The sequence below is a fragment of the Rhamphochromis longiceps genome, linkage group LG10 (genome assembly GCF_057381845.1).
Source record: "Rhamphochromis longiceps isolate RC_006_pf linkage group LG10, R_longiceps_female_GT1.1, whole genome shotgun sequence".
NCBI classification, from domain to species: Eukaryota; Metazoa; Chordata; class Actinopteri; order Cichliformes; family Cichlidae; genus Rhamphochromis; species Rhamphochromis longiceps.
Window position 1 is genome coordinate 1731773 of NC_140566.1, and position 14411 is coordinate 1746183.

A 14411-nucleotide genomic window follows, 5' to 3' on the forward strand; every position below is an offset into this window, starting at 1 on the left:
ATGCGGTAGTGGAGTAGAGCTCTGCTGTAGGTGAACGCTGGAGCGGTCTGTGTACAGACCGGTCCAACCGCTTCAGAACTCACGCCCAGTGGGCCGCAGGGGTTTTCAGGGGAGCCTTAGGTCGGCGAAACAAACATGGGCAACGCGGAGAGCGGCTGCGGCGGAGGCAGCGGCGACGAGGAAGACATAGAAACGGAGAGTCCCGGCTTCGCGGAAGACGGTCCGGCCTCTGCGACCGCTGGCGGCGGTGTTGGAGGCGGCGGCGGCGGCGGCTCTGGTTGTGGCAGGAGCGGAAGGGGATCGAATAACCTACCCGTGCCCACTGGTGGACCACCCAGCCCCGGGGTCCTCTTGGAGCAAGTGAAACTGAGAGAAGCGGCGGCTCGTATTAGCGACTCTGGAGTCGCCATTCACGAGTCCGTCCTGGCCGGGAATGAGGGTGTCCTGATGCGGTGGCTCGAGGACCGGTTAAACCGAGGAGAAGAGTCCGTTAATATTGAGCAATTTTGTGAGATGTTAGAGAGCAGAGATGCCCCGAGGGACGAGTGCGAAGAGGTATAAACCCGCTGTGGCCTTGCTCACGTTTCTAACGTCACATGTTATGATTGGAGCCGTCGCGTCTTCTCGTTTTTGGCCCAGGTTCGAGCGTCGTGTTTGATAACTTGTCGCCACGCCCATTCAGCGTTTGTAATCAATACGTAAATACGTAATTAAGTCTTTGGGCTGTCACGTGCTTTTATCATTGCCGGTCAACAAATCTAAATAGCGCTGTAGTGATCGAAGAGGGGGCTCTGTTATCAGGCTTCACCTGTGACAGGTGAGTTTGGCCAGTCACGGTTCTGTCGGCAGTACCAGGTCGAGTAACGGGACGATCTATCCTGGGCACGATGCACGAAGCAGCTCGGGAGTGTCGCCTGGAACAGACGGGCTCCAATTCTGTCAAACCACAACTCGGCTATGGCTGATTTGTAGACTGTGGCTGAACTTGGACAGAAGGGGGAGTTTTCTAGCAGCCCCCCCTTTGTTTTTGCCGTTTGTAGATTTCTAGAAGTTGCAGTGGATCGAGTAAACGAGCTGACATAATGTCACCCGTTCTTGTGGGGTTTGTCACGAGGTTTTCCGCTTTGGTCACTTGTAGCAGACCACGTTGTTTTGTCGTCTCTTGACTGGCTGTGTTTTAACCAGTGGTTGCAGATGACTGGTTGAACTAATGCATGTCAGTCTGAGCTCTTTGTAAATCCTGACTATCAAAGCTGTGCTTTAAATAGGGAGTGGGACGGTGTTTCTTTCAGGAATCAAGCCACAGACTCCAAAAGTGTAGCTACGTAACATAGTCTGCGATAAAGATGCTTCCAGCTGAGGGCTCCTTATGTTAACACCAGTTGTTCAGCCATTTGTGTTTTAAGACTAATGTTCTTGTAGATTTTTGCAACACTGTGAAAGTGAGGAAGTAAATGTTGGTATAAAAGAGTCTTTGTCCTTCTCCACTGTCTCAGGCCTTTGGTCAGTTTGATGCGGAGGGGGATGGAGTGGTGGACATAGAGAGCATGCTGATTGCTCTGAAGAACTCCAATGGAGCTAATCTGCAGGGAGAGCTGAGTAATGTGATAAGACAGCTTCAGGCCTGCTCGCTTACCCCAGGTACGATACGTGATTTGTTTACCCGGATAAACAAACTCGACCTTATTTGAATCAGTGCAGCCAGCGTGTGGCCGAAAAGTTAACCCATTCATTTCTCTTGTGTTTTCCTTTCCACAGGTTTTGTGGACATATTCTCCAAGACCAAAGACCGATTAGGAGCACACGCCTCTAAAATTCTAAAGTTCTTACACAGGAATCGTATTCCCAGCAGTGCCATCCCTTTCCCAATTTTAGAGGGCTACAACAGTATCTGTACCATGAGGTCCAGTGTGGTGCAGGACTTCTTGGAATTCCTCTTGCAGAAGGAGAAAGGTGAGCATGAGTGTTCTCTTTAGTAATTTAAGGCTAAATGCACATCCAGCAGCGCCACGCCTGTGGTGAGGCTGTCCTCATGTGAGTTTTTCTTTCAGATTTGGATATTCAGTACAGAGCAGAGCTGGACCGTGACCCAGACGTAGACATGGTCAAGGTCGTCACTCAGTGCTACAGCACAATAGAAGCTTCGTCCAATGTTGCTGACATCTACAAGATGACAAATGGGGAAACGGCGTCTTTCTGGCAGTCTGACGGCAGCGCTCGCTCGCACTGGATACGGTAAAAGGCAGCTGAGTTTCTGATGTTTCTAAGCAAGTCTATTAACAGATCTAAGGTGGAAACTCATCTCCTTTCTCCCTTCCCAGACTAAAAATGAAACCGGATGTTGTTTTGAGACGTTTGGCCATTGCCGTGGCTTCTAATGACCACAGCTATATGCCTCAGCTAGTGTCAGTTGCTGTGGGGAAGAATCGGCGTTCTTTGCAGGAGATCAGAGACATCCGCATCCCGAGCAATGTCACGGGCTATGTAGCTCTCTTGGAGAATGCCAACATCACACACCCCTGTGAGTCACCATCTCACTGATGCTTCTAGGTCACACTATCACCTGTCTGAACATAAAGCATGGTGTAAGCTTCATATGAGCTTTGTGGGGTCATACAGTTGTGCCTCCTTATTGGGTCCACATGCAGGCTTCCACAAGCTGAAGATCGAGGGGATCCAGTCCAAGAGAGAGTCTGTTTTTCAGCTTACAGGCCTATGTATGCTCCACATGTGCTCCTTTTTAATAATCACACACACACCTAAAAATCGTAGCTGTGCTTTGCATGTATTGAGGTCCCCATAGTTAAGTCATGTGTTTCACATGTGCCTCCCTAATCAATATTTATTCTACAGTATCTTCAACGGTGCTCTCCTTTCTTTCCTGTGGGATGTATCAGATTTTTCCGTTAACCACATAAACTTGTCACTAAATCCCAGACATCCAAATCAACATTAAGCGGTGCCTGAGTGATGGATGCGACACACGGATTCACGGCTTGAAGACGCTGGGTTATCAGATTACCAAGAATAAAGAGATGTCTGTTTCGGATGCTTCAGCCGTCTGGTACCTGTCTCTCCTCACCTCTTTGGTCACTGCGTCCATGGAGACGAACCCTGCACTTGCCCAGACCGTCCTTCAGAGCACACAGTAAGATGCAGAGCTCACTGCATGTGTTTATTGACATCACATTTGTAAGATTCCTACTGATGCCACTGGTTTCTTTTGTTGATTCACTTTTAGAAAAGCCTTGCGTCACATGCCGCCATTGTCCCTTACACCGTCATCCACAGAGTTCCCCAGGTTCTTTTCTGCGAACATCTTGGAGGAGGTGGATGGATTTCTCCTCAGGATAGCAGAGTAAGGCATTGTGGCACGGACACCACACTGAGCTCACCATGCTGACGTCATCTCAGTAAAAGCGGGTGGAAACAAAAATACTGGTTAACTGAGGCGGCGACACACTTTGTTCCATTTGGTGCTCTGCAAATCTAATTCTGCCGACAGAGGCAGAAAAACATTGTTTTTTCTACTCTTAGATATGTATGATGTCACTAAGTTATCCCTAATCTGGTCATCCATGCACACTGCTCTGTGTGCTTACAAGTCCCACGTGTTCTGTTCTCATAGGCTGAAATGAGGAGGAAGTAAAACAGCTTGTTTAAGGTGGAAACATCTACTTGTGTAGAGTCCCTTTATTAACTCTGTAAAGCCACAACCATTAATTCACCGTCAGGAAATTCACATTTTTTAACCTTCTGACAAATTTAAAACAATTTAATATCAGTTTGCATTTACGATTTCCAATGTGTCGAATTGTTGCTAGAACTACTCGATCCACTTGGGTTATACAGGAAACACTTCCTAAGTTCAGCTGAGGTCAGGTGTGGCCTTTGAGCCCGCGGTGTGTGAATAAAGCTCTGCAGTCAGTTTAAACAACAACACAGCAGGCACATGCTGCTGAGCGTGTGAGCATGGCATTAGAGCTTATATAAAAAAGGAAAGTGTGCGCTGGCACGACAAGTTTGACTCATGGCAAAGTATTTGTTCTCCTGTGTGCAGCTGCTGTGTGAGTCCTGATGTAGAGCTGACCCTCCTGGCCTTCGCCCTCGCCAGAGGGAGTGTGGCAAAAGTCATTCAGGCCCTGTCCTGCATCAGTGATCATTTAGACACCAAGTACAAGGCCTCGCCTCTCATCGTCTCTATGGCTTCGGTCCGGCTACGACTGCTGTATCGCAACGGTAACGTAAACGGCTCTTCTTTTCCTCTTCTTCACACGAGGACGTTGAAATCTGAGAAAGTGCCATTTCTGAGGAGGAGTTGCATTAGTGGAAAATTGCTTCTTCTTTTACAAAGCTGCGCTGCAGTGTGCTGATTACTGCCTTCCTGTCCTCCAGTGTAGTAACAAAGTTGCAACGTAATGGAACGCGATCATATGATTAAGTGTGCTGTGATTGGACGTTCTGGCTTATTACAGGGAAGCCGCTCCAGCTGCACTTACAGGCCTGTGATGTGAAGAGCAAAGATGAGAAATCAGGACCAGAGAACATGCTAACAGAGTACTCCACTGGAGATGGTACAGCTGAGATCAATAACGACTGTTCTTCAGATTGAGTACAAAATCAACATGACGTAAAGTGCTGCTGGATACTTTGTCCTTTGCAGGTTTTCTCACAGAAGCCGGCCGTTTGAAAGCCAGCGTAATCCTCTCGACGGAGGACCAGAGCAACTTCCAGGTCACTCAGATAAAGATCAAAGTGAGACGGCCTATAATTTTACCATTACAGTGCAAAATACAATAACCTAGAGAGTGACGGAGGATTACGGTGCTGCAGGTCTTACACTGTGTTTGTGTGACAAGGTGCGGAAAGGAGCCATTGGACCGAAATGTGGTTTAGTGTTTGCGTATAAGGAGGACGACCCTTTCGATGCAGAGAAACACTTCAAAAGGTTTAAAAAGTATCACTCCTGGGACTACAAGGACTTCAAAGAGTTTGTACAAAGCAGGTAAGGATTTGCAGCTATTTTTAACTATTTATTTGTTCCTATATGTTAGTTTGAAATGCTCTTGTGATAAGAACAGACTGACACCGTCTCACTAAAATGAACCATCCAGTCCTAAAAGTGGGACAAACTTTAGACCCCTCAGCAGTCTGTATGTGTGTGGGGCCCTCAGTGGTTGATACTGTGTGTAGCTGACACAAGGCATGCCTGCCTTCTTTGCTTCCCCTCATACCTGCTATCATCTGCTCTTCACTTACCACTGGAACTGTTCCTGCTTCCCTCAAACTTGCCGCCATCACCCCAATATTGAAAAAAACTGGTCTAGATCCCAGTCATTTTGAGAATTTTCAGCCTATTTCCAATCGACCAGTCCTTTCAAAACTTCTTGAGAAAATAGTTGCACACAACTCCACTCACATTTAACTAATAATAATCTGTATGAACAGTTCCAGTCCCACAGCACAGGAACAGCACTTATAAAAGTAACCAAAGATCTTCTTATGGCAGCTGACTCCGGTTTACTTTCTTATTCTCCTCGATCTGAGCGCTGCTGTCGACACTATTTCTCACTCTGTTCTCCTCAGTAGGCTGGCCTCCATCGGTCTCTCCCATACTCCACTAGCCTGGTTTAAATCATACCTGTCTGACCGCTCTCAGTTTATTCAACTCAAATCCTTCTCTTCTCAGTCCTTCCCTCTGAGCACTGGCGTGCCGCAGGGATCTGTCCTGGGCCCCTTCTTTTCATTATCTACCTTCTTCCGCTCGGACACATTTTCCGTAAATACAATATCCAGTTTCACTGTTATGCTGATGACACCCAGCTTTATCTGTCCACTAAACCTGATTCTGCTCTCCCCCCTCCTCCCTCACCCTCTGCTTAGCTGAACTAAATTCATGGTTCTCTTCTAATTTTCTCAAACTCAACAGTAACAAATCCGAGCTCCTCTTGGTCGGCTCTAAATCTACATTATCCAGAACCAACAGTTTCTCTGTTACTATCAATAACTCGCCGGTCTTCTTGTCTTCCTCTGTGAAAAGTCTGGGTCTCATCCTCCACAGTACTCTGTCTTTAAATTCACACATTAATAACGTCACTCGGTCTGCATATTTTCAGTTGCGCAACATTAATCGTCTCCGTCCTTCTCTCTCCCCACATGCCGCTGCCATTCTTGTCCACAGCCTTGTTACTTCCCGGATCGATTACTGTAATTCACTTCTTTCTGGTCTTACTCAAAAATCCACCATCAAGCTCCAACACAGGACTCTGCTGCTCGTATCATCACCTGGACCCCTTCTGTCCACCACATCACTCCTGTCCGGCAGCAGCTTCATTGGTCAAATATCGCATCAATTTCAAAATACTCTTGTACACATTGAAGGCTATTCATCATCTCTCTCCTCCATATCTCTCTGACCTGGTTCACATCACCGCCCCATCTCGGTGTCTCAGATCTTCTTCTTCTCTTTCTCTCTCCGTCCCCTCTCCTCGTCTTGCCACCATGGGGAGCTTTCAGCTGCTCGACTCTGGAATTCCCGACCTCCTGATTTAAGAAATCTCACTTCCTTCTCTCTCTTTAAGTCCCAACTCAAAACTCACTTGTTCAAAACAGCTTATCCCACATAACCTCTCCACTCTGCTATTTTAAATTTGTATCATTATTATTATTACACCATGCTGTCACCTGACCTGCAGCGCCAGGACTCCAGCGCAGAGTGAAGACGAGCCGATTGGCTGGTTTGAGCTGGAGGACGACTGGAATGATGTGGAGATCAAGCTGCAGCAGTGTCGTGTTGCCAAGGTACACACTACATCCAGTTAGTCAGCTCCCTTCATTATTGGTGAACGTTTAGTTAGTCTTTAATATTGTGCTGTCATTGTCACACCACCTGTAATTCTTCCGTCTTCACAGTTCCTGATGGTGAAATTCCTGTGCACCAGGCAGGACAACGCCGAGCGCCTTGGTGTGCAGTCCCTCAGCTTCAGTGGCTACTTGTGCCCTGGGACAGAGAGGCTCGCAGACCTGGATGACCTCAGTCCGAAAGGAGAGAGCTTTGACGGTGATGCTGTTACCGGCCTTTGTCTGCTAAACAAGACGCTCTTCTTCATACAGCAGCTCACACGAGACATGGTACCTACTTGTTAGATAAAAATACCCCATTTTATCCCCAAAATTGGGAAATTACTGTGTGACAGCAGCCAAAACATGAAAAATGACTTTCACTATATTAAAATGTAAGAGGAAAAAAGCATCACAAGACGAAATGGCTCCGAAGAGTTTAAAAAAAGTTTTCTTTCTTTGTATTAAACTATTAAACTAAGACTCGAGCTTAAATCTGAAATGAATGCAGGTATGAGGTGGTAAAGATTTCCTGCATCTGAAACAGATTTTAAAGAGAGCGTCCTTCTGTGTGTCCTGTAAGCGGTACAGAGGGTGATCAGGATTATCAGCATCCAGTCAGCGCAGCCACAGACGTGTTGGCTGATGGAGCAAAAGGCGTGCTGATTCAGCAGCACTGATGAGTTACTGTGGCGAGTTAGACAGCTAGCAGCTCAATGTTGAGGCCGCGTTCCCTCGGTGACGTTTCAGTCATAGCTAGTGCACGCCGCCATGCACCTTAAGTGTCCTGAAACCAGACACGGTCACACTGGTTTGGAAACGTGTGAGCGTGGCAATAACTCCACTCACGATGCTCCCACTGGGCTCAATAACCTCAGTAAACTCCACTGCTGTGTTTTGCAAACACCTACATTTCCCACGAGGATCTGCTCCATCACTAAACCCTGTCATTTCCTGCTGGCTCCTCTGAGATCAGAGGTTCTGGGCAGTAGACCTGTGAGCACAATCAGCTGGTGACGAGTCTCCATTAGCAGGAGTTAGTAGAGCTGTAAAGACTGACTTGCATAACAAAGGCAGCTGCATTTGGTTGAATCATAACAGGCAAGAAAAACCAACTTTATCGGTGATAAAATCATTCAGATAAAAAAAGAAAACTGCCACTCAGCACGGTGCAGGGACCGTAGGATGAACACAGTAGTCACTGGGCCACATTCAGATATAGTTTGAATACTATTAAGACCGTTATTAATCTGGAAAGTGCTGAAGAGGAAACCTACAAGAAAGCAAGAGAAAAATGTAACCTGTACGAAATCAGTAAACTAACCTGAGACATGAGACAGTGCGCCCCCTGATGGCCATTCAGAGTCATTGCAACATGTTTCCCATCTCTTTATGACTGATAGAGCTGCGTGTTGTGTCTACAGGATGCCTCTCACTGCAAGCAGAAGTATCTGTTGGAGTTCAGTGGCCTCAGCCTGAGCCTCTTCTGGAGCTTCTACAGCAAACTCAGGGAGATGTGAGTGAAGCTCTTCTCTCTGCCAAGGCTGGCACTTGTTGTTAGAATTACTGGAATGATAATTACCACTGAGTCAGTCAGTGGGAGTCCATGGCTGCTGCAAGTTAGCATGTTTCTTTCTTCCAGTGAGGGCGAGGAGGTGACGAAGAGCAGAGTTCTCCTCCTCCAGCTGATGCAGAACTGTTTCCCCATGCTGCCCACCCCCCGGGAGTCCCGGGGCAAAGAGGAGAGCAAAGTACCAGATGAAGCTGGCGCAGCAGCTCGTCCATCCATGTCCAGCAGCAGAGATGATCTCAGTGACTCTATGAGGGCTGTGTGGGAGCTCTACACTCACCTCTGTCACAGTAAGGAGCCGTCACAGAGCGAGGGAGCAGCTTTGTAAGCATCAGAGAAATCCGGCGTAGCAACCCTGTTTGTGGTTTTTGTTGTAGTTGTGGACAGTCCGGAAGGTGAGACATCCGTGGAAAAGGCTTTGCACACAGAAGCGGTGAAGGCCGTTCTTCATGGAGCGGCTGTTTTCTTCCCTGATAAACGTGTCAGGCGAGACAAACTCTTTCACATGATGGTGAGTTTGTAAGTGTTATTAAGCAGCAGCAGCGTAACGATTCTCCTAATGTGTATTTTTGTGTTTTTCCAGAAGAACATTACAGAGGAGGATCAGCCAGAGTCGGTGAAGGTTACCTTTGAATCCCTTTGTAATTACTTCAGGTAAGCGCTGTACAAACACGTCATCATATGGTCCTGTCAACATGAGACATCCCGAGGAGTCGGTGACGTCTGTGCTTCCTCTGCAGCGATCAGGATCCAAGTGGCCTTCTGCTGCTCCCTCCTAAAGGAGCTCCCTCAGACTTTGACATCAGCCCAATACTCTCAGTCATGGAGACGCTGCTCCTGGTTGCCACCAGAGAGGTAAGCCCGCTTCTCACGGGTGGACATTGAACGTTTCTTTTGTCTTTCTAAAGTTCGCTTCTCCTCGTGTCTTCTGTCCTTCAGTGTGAGGTCATGATGGTGGATGAGAATAGCGGCGCCAGCAGATCGGTCCTGCTGTCGTTGTTCTGGGCTCTGCAGGGCAGTCTGCTCTCCTGGTGCTACCTGCAGCTCAAAGGAGGAGCGTCCACGGCCATTGCAATGGAGCTGGCCAGAGACATCCTGCTGAAATGTGAGACGCGTCATTCCTGACGACATACGTGATTGTCAGGGGTTGTGTGTTTATCAGAGCATGTGTGACTAAGCTGTATGATGATTTGTTTTCAATAGATGTGGATCAGTTCTTGGAAAGTGTCAAGTCGATCCTTGGCTCGCTCTTGGAGAGGTACACTGGAGCTCAGATTACTGCAAAATTAGGCAGCTCTATCATAGCCACAGTCTTCAGACAACTGGTAATGCTCTCTTGTGTTATGCACTTTAATTGGCTTCATAGACACATCTAGAATAGTGCGTTGTGAATAATTGGTTTGGGTCCTGGCAGATGATCTTCCTCTTGGAGCTGTGCCCTTTGGACATCCCCCACAGCCTGCTGCTGCAAAGCTTCTCCTCGCTCGTTGAGCTGCTCAGAAGCCTGTCAAGCGACACCGGAGACATCTTTTCTAAGGTCAGTCCACTTTGACCGCTAGCATTTCTGTTGCCTCCACCCATCGTAGGGGTGCGAATGAAGCCGATATCATGTATTTGGGGAATGGAGGGTCCAGAAGGACCAGTCTAATTAGTGGTGAAAAGTATTTAAAACCATAAGAAAGGCAAATCACGTGTTTTTGTGGGAAGAAAGCCAGTGTTTCTTTCTGAAATGCACAACAGAGGTACTTGTATTATCAGTCCAGTTACTTTTGACCTTCAGATAACGGAGGCTATATAAACGTACTATGTCTAAAAATGTCTGTATTTCCTGTGACATAATACAAGTGATGCTGAAAGTCTGCGTTCAGCCTCGTTTTGATGTGTTTGAGTTGATCCACTGTGTGGTGTTCAGAGCTACACAAACAGTGCAGCAGTCCACAAACTTGTTGTAACCTGTCACTATAAGGTGGATCAAGAGAACTGGCACCAACCCCAGCAGCCGGTGGTGCTAAGGACCTGGAACATGGAGTCCCCGCACAACTACGAGAACAGCCGCCACGAGACGAGCATCTTCGCCTGCCCCGGTGCGACGTCGTTCGAGGTGGAGTTTGATGAACGCTGTGAAACAGAGAAGAGGTGACGTGTTTGTAAATGTTTGTTTGTTTGTCTTTGAAATCCTTTGTGGGGATTTTATCCTGTTAACTGTGCTCACAATATTCGCAGATACGACTACTTAGAATTCACAGATTCCAGAGGGGGAAAGGTCCGCTACGACATGAAGGTCGGAACTGAGAAGTGGCCAAAGGTAGGCGAAGGAAAATCACAGGCCGGTCTTCAGATGCGTCACTGATGTTTACGAATGTGTCCTTGTGTGTTTGCTCCTTTAGAAAGTGACCTTTGACACCGGTCCCCAGCTGCAGTTCCTCTTCCACTCTGACAGCAGCAACAACGAGTGGGGCTATAAGTTCACTGTAACAGCGCTGGGTTTACCAGACATCACCATTTCTTGGATGTCAGATCTGCAGCTGCTGGTGGCTCGTCTGATGGGTCGCCTTGCATCCAGAACGCTGGCGTTGAAATCTCCGCACGGTGAGACGGTTTTCATGAGGCTGGCCTGAGTCGCAGTTTATCAGAGCAGAAAAGAAACCAGTTTGAGGCACTAGCGTGTATTATTGTGGGTTTCTGTCTCCAGAGGTTCGCAGTGTAAAGGAACTTCCATCAGGGAAAATGTCCCATGTTCAGTCTTCACCTTTATGGAAACCCATCCTGAGACATGGGCTGTGTGACAAAAGGGAGGCGACCCGAACAAAAACAATCACAGAGCAGGTAAAAAACGCTCTGCTGCCTCAGTTACGTACAAGCACCGGATGCTGCTGTTGCATTAGTCGGTGACCTCGACTGGAAGATGCTCTGATGGTGTTTTTCTTTTTCTGTGTGGTAGGCGAGCACGTGGACTCTGGATGAGCCGACGGGCTTCCTGGAGGACTTTGCTCGCTGGAACCCTTCACAGGAGCTAACAGACGCTAGAACAGAGCTGATGAGGACCCTCATGCAGGCTTGCAGGAAACAGGCGATGAGGAACGAGATCACCGCTGGGTCAAAGATAGACCAAGCTGTGAATGCCATTTGGGCAGCCATGGTGTACCACACACCAGCCCTCAACCTCGCACTTCTTAGCTATGGTAATCAGCGCTCATACAGCTGTGTTTTTGTGCGTTTGTTCCTTAATTAATCTTCTGAATGATTTTCTCCCATCTGTGTTTTTGTGCTAGTAGTTAATCCGGACTGTAAATCCAGTCTGAGTGAAGAGTTCGTGCAGGTGTATTCACTAGCAGACAGCATCAGAACGTGGATGGTGAGTGTAACACGGGACATCTCCGCTGGCTCGTGCTTTTCATGTTTCTGACCTGTGACTCTGCTGGGATCTATTTCCTGTTAGCTGGAGATGAAGCAGAGATATCTGGTTGGCAAGATGAACAATCATGACGAGCGGAAAGGTGGTCCTGATGAGGTTACCATGGAGACACTGGGTGAGTGCTTCTTCCTTTTTAATGTCATGTCTTGGTTTTACTTTGCTTTTTCCTGACATTTTAACTCTTTCTTCTTGTTCTCAGCTGAGATGTGCATCGAGAAGAGCCTCTTGTTGTTCCGATTTGCTCCTTGCGGCGTTCCATGCCAAGGCAGCGACGCTCCCAGAGCCACAGAGAGCAGCAGTGCTCTGCTGTTCCAATCAAGTTCTATTTCAGAAGGAGACTTCCAAGCCAGCTCATCTGTGGGACCTCAGGCTGCAGGGTCTGAGGAAAGCTATGAGTCCAGGTCTGGACAGAGTCAGTCGTCCGGTACTCACATTCCCAACTCATCCTCATGTGGCCACAGCAGGCGAACCCATCGAGACTCGACAGAGAGTCTCTCCCCCCAGCCTGGGGAGCCAGCCTCCCCCTCTGCTTACAACCGCAAAGCTCCGTTCAGTCGGGCACGCCTTCGTCTCCTGTCCTGCCGCTCTATAGAAGAGCCTCGCATGACTCCCTCAGTCAAAGATCGCTACCCGATACTCAAACACATCCTAAACTTCATAAAGGAACAGGCTCTCACAACAGCGAGGTGAGAAACTGCTACTCTCCTGTTTGGTAACGCATAATGAGACTTGCATCCAGGGTTAAGTCCTCGTTCTTCTTCCTGCAGCATTCTGCAGACGCTGTCTCTGAACAAAGCGCAGGCCCTGAGTGTGTGCAAGGTGCTGGAGATGGTTCAGCAGTGCTTCCACTCCATGGGACAGCCGCACCTCTTCCAAGCCCCCTGCATCCTGTTCCTACAGGAGCTGCTGGCATGCCAAAAAGACTTTACCTGGTAAATCTCAGTTTTTCCGTTTTAATTCATTTACGCATGAACCTCCATGACACAGGAGCAATCAGAATAAGGTCACAGAATATGATGCTGCACGCATACTGGTCCTAGTGGGATAGTAGGTCTTAGATTTCCATAATGAAAATAAATGAATGGATTCATTTAACCCTTTAAACCCTGACCTAATTTACCTTTTAAAGCAGGGGTGTCCGACTCCAGGCCCCGAGTGCCGGTGTCCTGCAGGTTTTAGATGTGTCCTTGATCCAACACACCTGATTTAAACGGCTAAATGACCTCCTCAAGTTCTCCAGAGGCCTAAATGAACTAATTATGTGATTCAAGTGTGTTGACCCAGGATGAGTTCTGAAACCTGCAGGACTCCGGCCCTCGAGGCCTGGAGTTGGACACCCCTGCTTTAAACACTCACCCAGTTAAAGGGTTAAACTCTGCAGATTGCAGCAAAGCACGCAGAGTCTCTCCAGGCCCCAGAAGACTTTTTACAGCAAGAGGTTTTTAACAGTTGTGTCCCAAAATGTGATGGCAGCAGTTTAGTTTGGTTCTCAAGTCTTTTTGGAGATTAGTCACCGATGTCAGTTTGGTGTTTTGCTGACTGGCTGCACAGAAACAACATTTTCTTTGTGTTTTCCAGTTATTTCTCTCAGCTGTCAGACAGCGGGCAAAAGCTGGGAGAGGAAGTGAGGCGCTCCTACCATCAGCTGGTGCTCATGCTTGTGGAGGCGGTACAGGGCTTCAGCAGCCTCAATGAGAAGTGAGCGCTTTCCTCTAACCCGTCGTGATTTTGTGAATTTAGATTTGTTGCAAGTGCAGGAAGTGTTGTTGTGAAAGTGCGTGCACGGTGACCTGATCGCGATCACTGCCCCACAGAGCGTTTCTGCCGGCCCTGTCGTGTGTGCAGACCTGCTTGTTGCACCTCCTGGACATGAACTGGGAGGCGCACGATCTTCCTTTCTTCCTGAGCATCAATCTTCCTGACCTCCTCCTCAGCATGTCTCAGGAGAACATCAGCGTCCATGACACTGCCATCAGGTAATCTCAGTGCTCGTCTAAATGTACGAAAAGCTGCTGAAGAAGGCAAAAGACACCTCAGTTTTCACAAACTGCTTCATTCATAAAGTTTCTTCTGTGGTTTAACTTCATCTGCAGTCAGTGGACAGAGGAGGACGAGATTGCAGACTACAAGAAGAACCAGGAGTGGATGGATGAGTGTATGGACGGGATGTTTGAGAAGTGGTATGACAAAATTGATGAAGAGGAATCGATGGAGGACAGGAGGAAGGTACACTGCAGTCCATGAACGTAGGACTGTTTGATATAACCATATATATCAGATGACGATATAAAAACGTTCTTTCATTTTACGCTATCGTTTGTTTCGTGGTGTCACAAAAACTGTTTACGGCAATATTTTTACATGGTTCTGATGTCACTGTAGTGGCTGTGTTAATTTATTAGTTCTCTTTCTCTTATATGTAATATACCCACACTGCTGACGGACAAGCGCCTGTTTTTATGCGTTGTCATTAGCAACAGCGACGGTAACACCATCGCGTGTCCGCTTGTTTATTTTCCACATAAACCTTTCACAATAAAGCTCAAGATCCTGTTGAGACTTTTCAAAATAAACTGAATCACGTGA

At 47.7% G+C, this 14411-nt stretch overlaps 1 protein-coding gene across 6 annotated transcripts in view; it reads left to right on the top strand.

The window, feature by feature from the left end:
* The window catches only part of zzef1 (zinc finger, ZZ-type with EF hand domain 1), a 29343-nt gene continuing 14932 nt past the window's right edge, over positions 1–14411 (top strand). For 3 of the 6 annotated variants that reach the window (XM_085419807.1, XM_085419810.1, XM_085419812.1), the window contains exons 1-33: positions 1–555; positions 1497–1641; positions 1759–1953; positions 2052–2235; positions 2322–2521; positions 2938–3148; positions 3242–3358; positions 4061–4239; positions 4476–4574; positions 4664–4755; positions 4860–5005; positions 6696–6801; positions 6913–7131; positions 8265–8356; positions 8483–8700; positions 8788–8921; positions 8994–9064; positions 9151–9265; positions 9350–9515; positions 9614–9735; positions 9825–9947; positions 10377–10546; positions 10634–10715; positions 10798–10999; positions 11103–11236; positions 11352–11592; positions 11683–11765; positions 11850–11940; positions 12025–12511; positions 12593–12757; positions 13404–13523; positions 13640–13801; positions 13919–14051. In XM_085419807.1, the coding sequence (XP_085275933.1) occupies positions 136–555; positions 1497–1641; positions 1759–1953; positions 2052–2235; positions 2322–2521; positions 2938–3148; positions 3242–3358; positions 4061–4239; positions 4476–4574; positions 4664–4755; positions 4860–5005; positions 6696–6801; positions 6913–7131; positions 8265–8356; positions 8483–8700; positions 8788–8921; positions 8994–9064; positions 9151–9265; positions 9350–9515; positions 9614–9735; positions 9825–9947; positions 10377–10546; positions 10634–10715; positions 10798–10999; positions 11103–11236; positions 11352–11592; positions 11683–11765; positions 11850–11940; positions 12025–12511; positions 12593–12757; positions 13404–13523; positions 13640–13801; positions 13919–14051 (5424 nt within the window). In that variant the 5' untranslated portion in view covers positions 1–135. The remainder of the gene's footprint in view (positions 556–1496; positions 1642–1758; positions 1954–2051; positions 2236–2321; positions 2522–2937; positions 3149–3241; positions 3359–4060; positions 4240–4475; positions 4575–4663; positions 4756–4859; positions 5006–6695; positions 6802–6912; positions 7132–8264; positions 8357–8482; positions 8701–8787; positions 8922–8993; positions 9065–9150; positions 9266–9349; positions 9516–9613; positions 9736–9824; positions 9948–10376; positions 10547–10633; positions 10716–10797; positions 11000–11102; positions 11237–11351; positions 11593–11682; positions 11766–11849; positions 11941–12024; positions 12512–12592; positions 12758–13403; positions 13524–13639; positions 13802–13918; positions 14052–14411) is intronic. The other 3 variants (XM_085419809.1, XM_085419811.1, XM_085419813.1) reach the window with 3 other exon arrangements.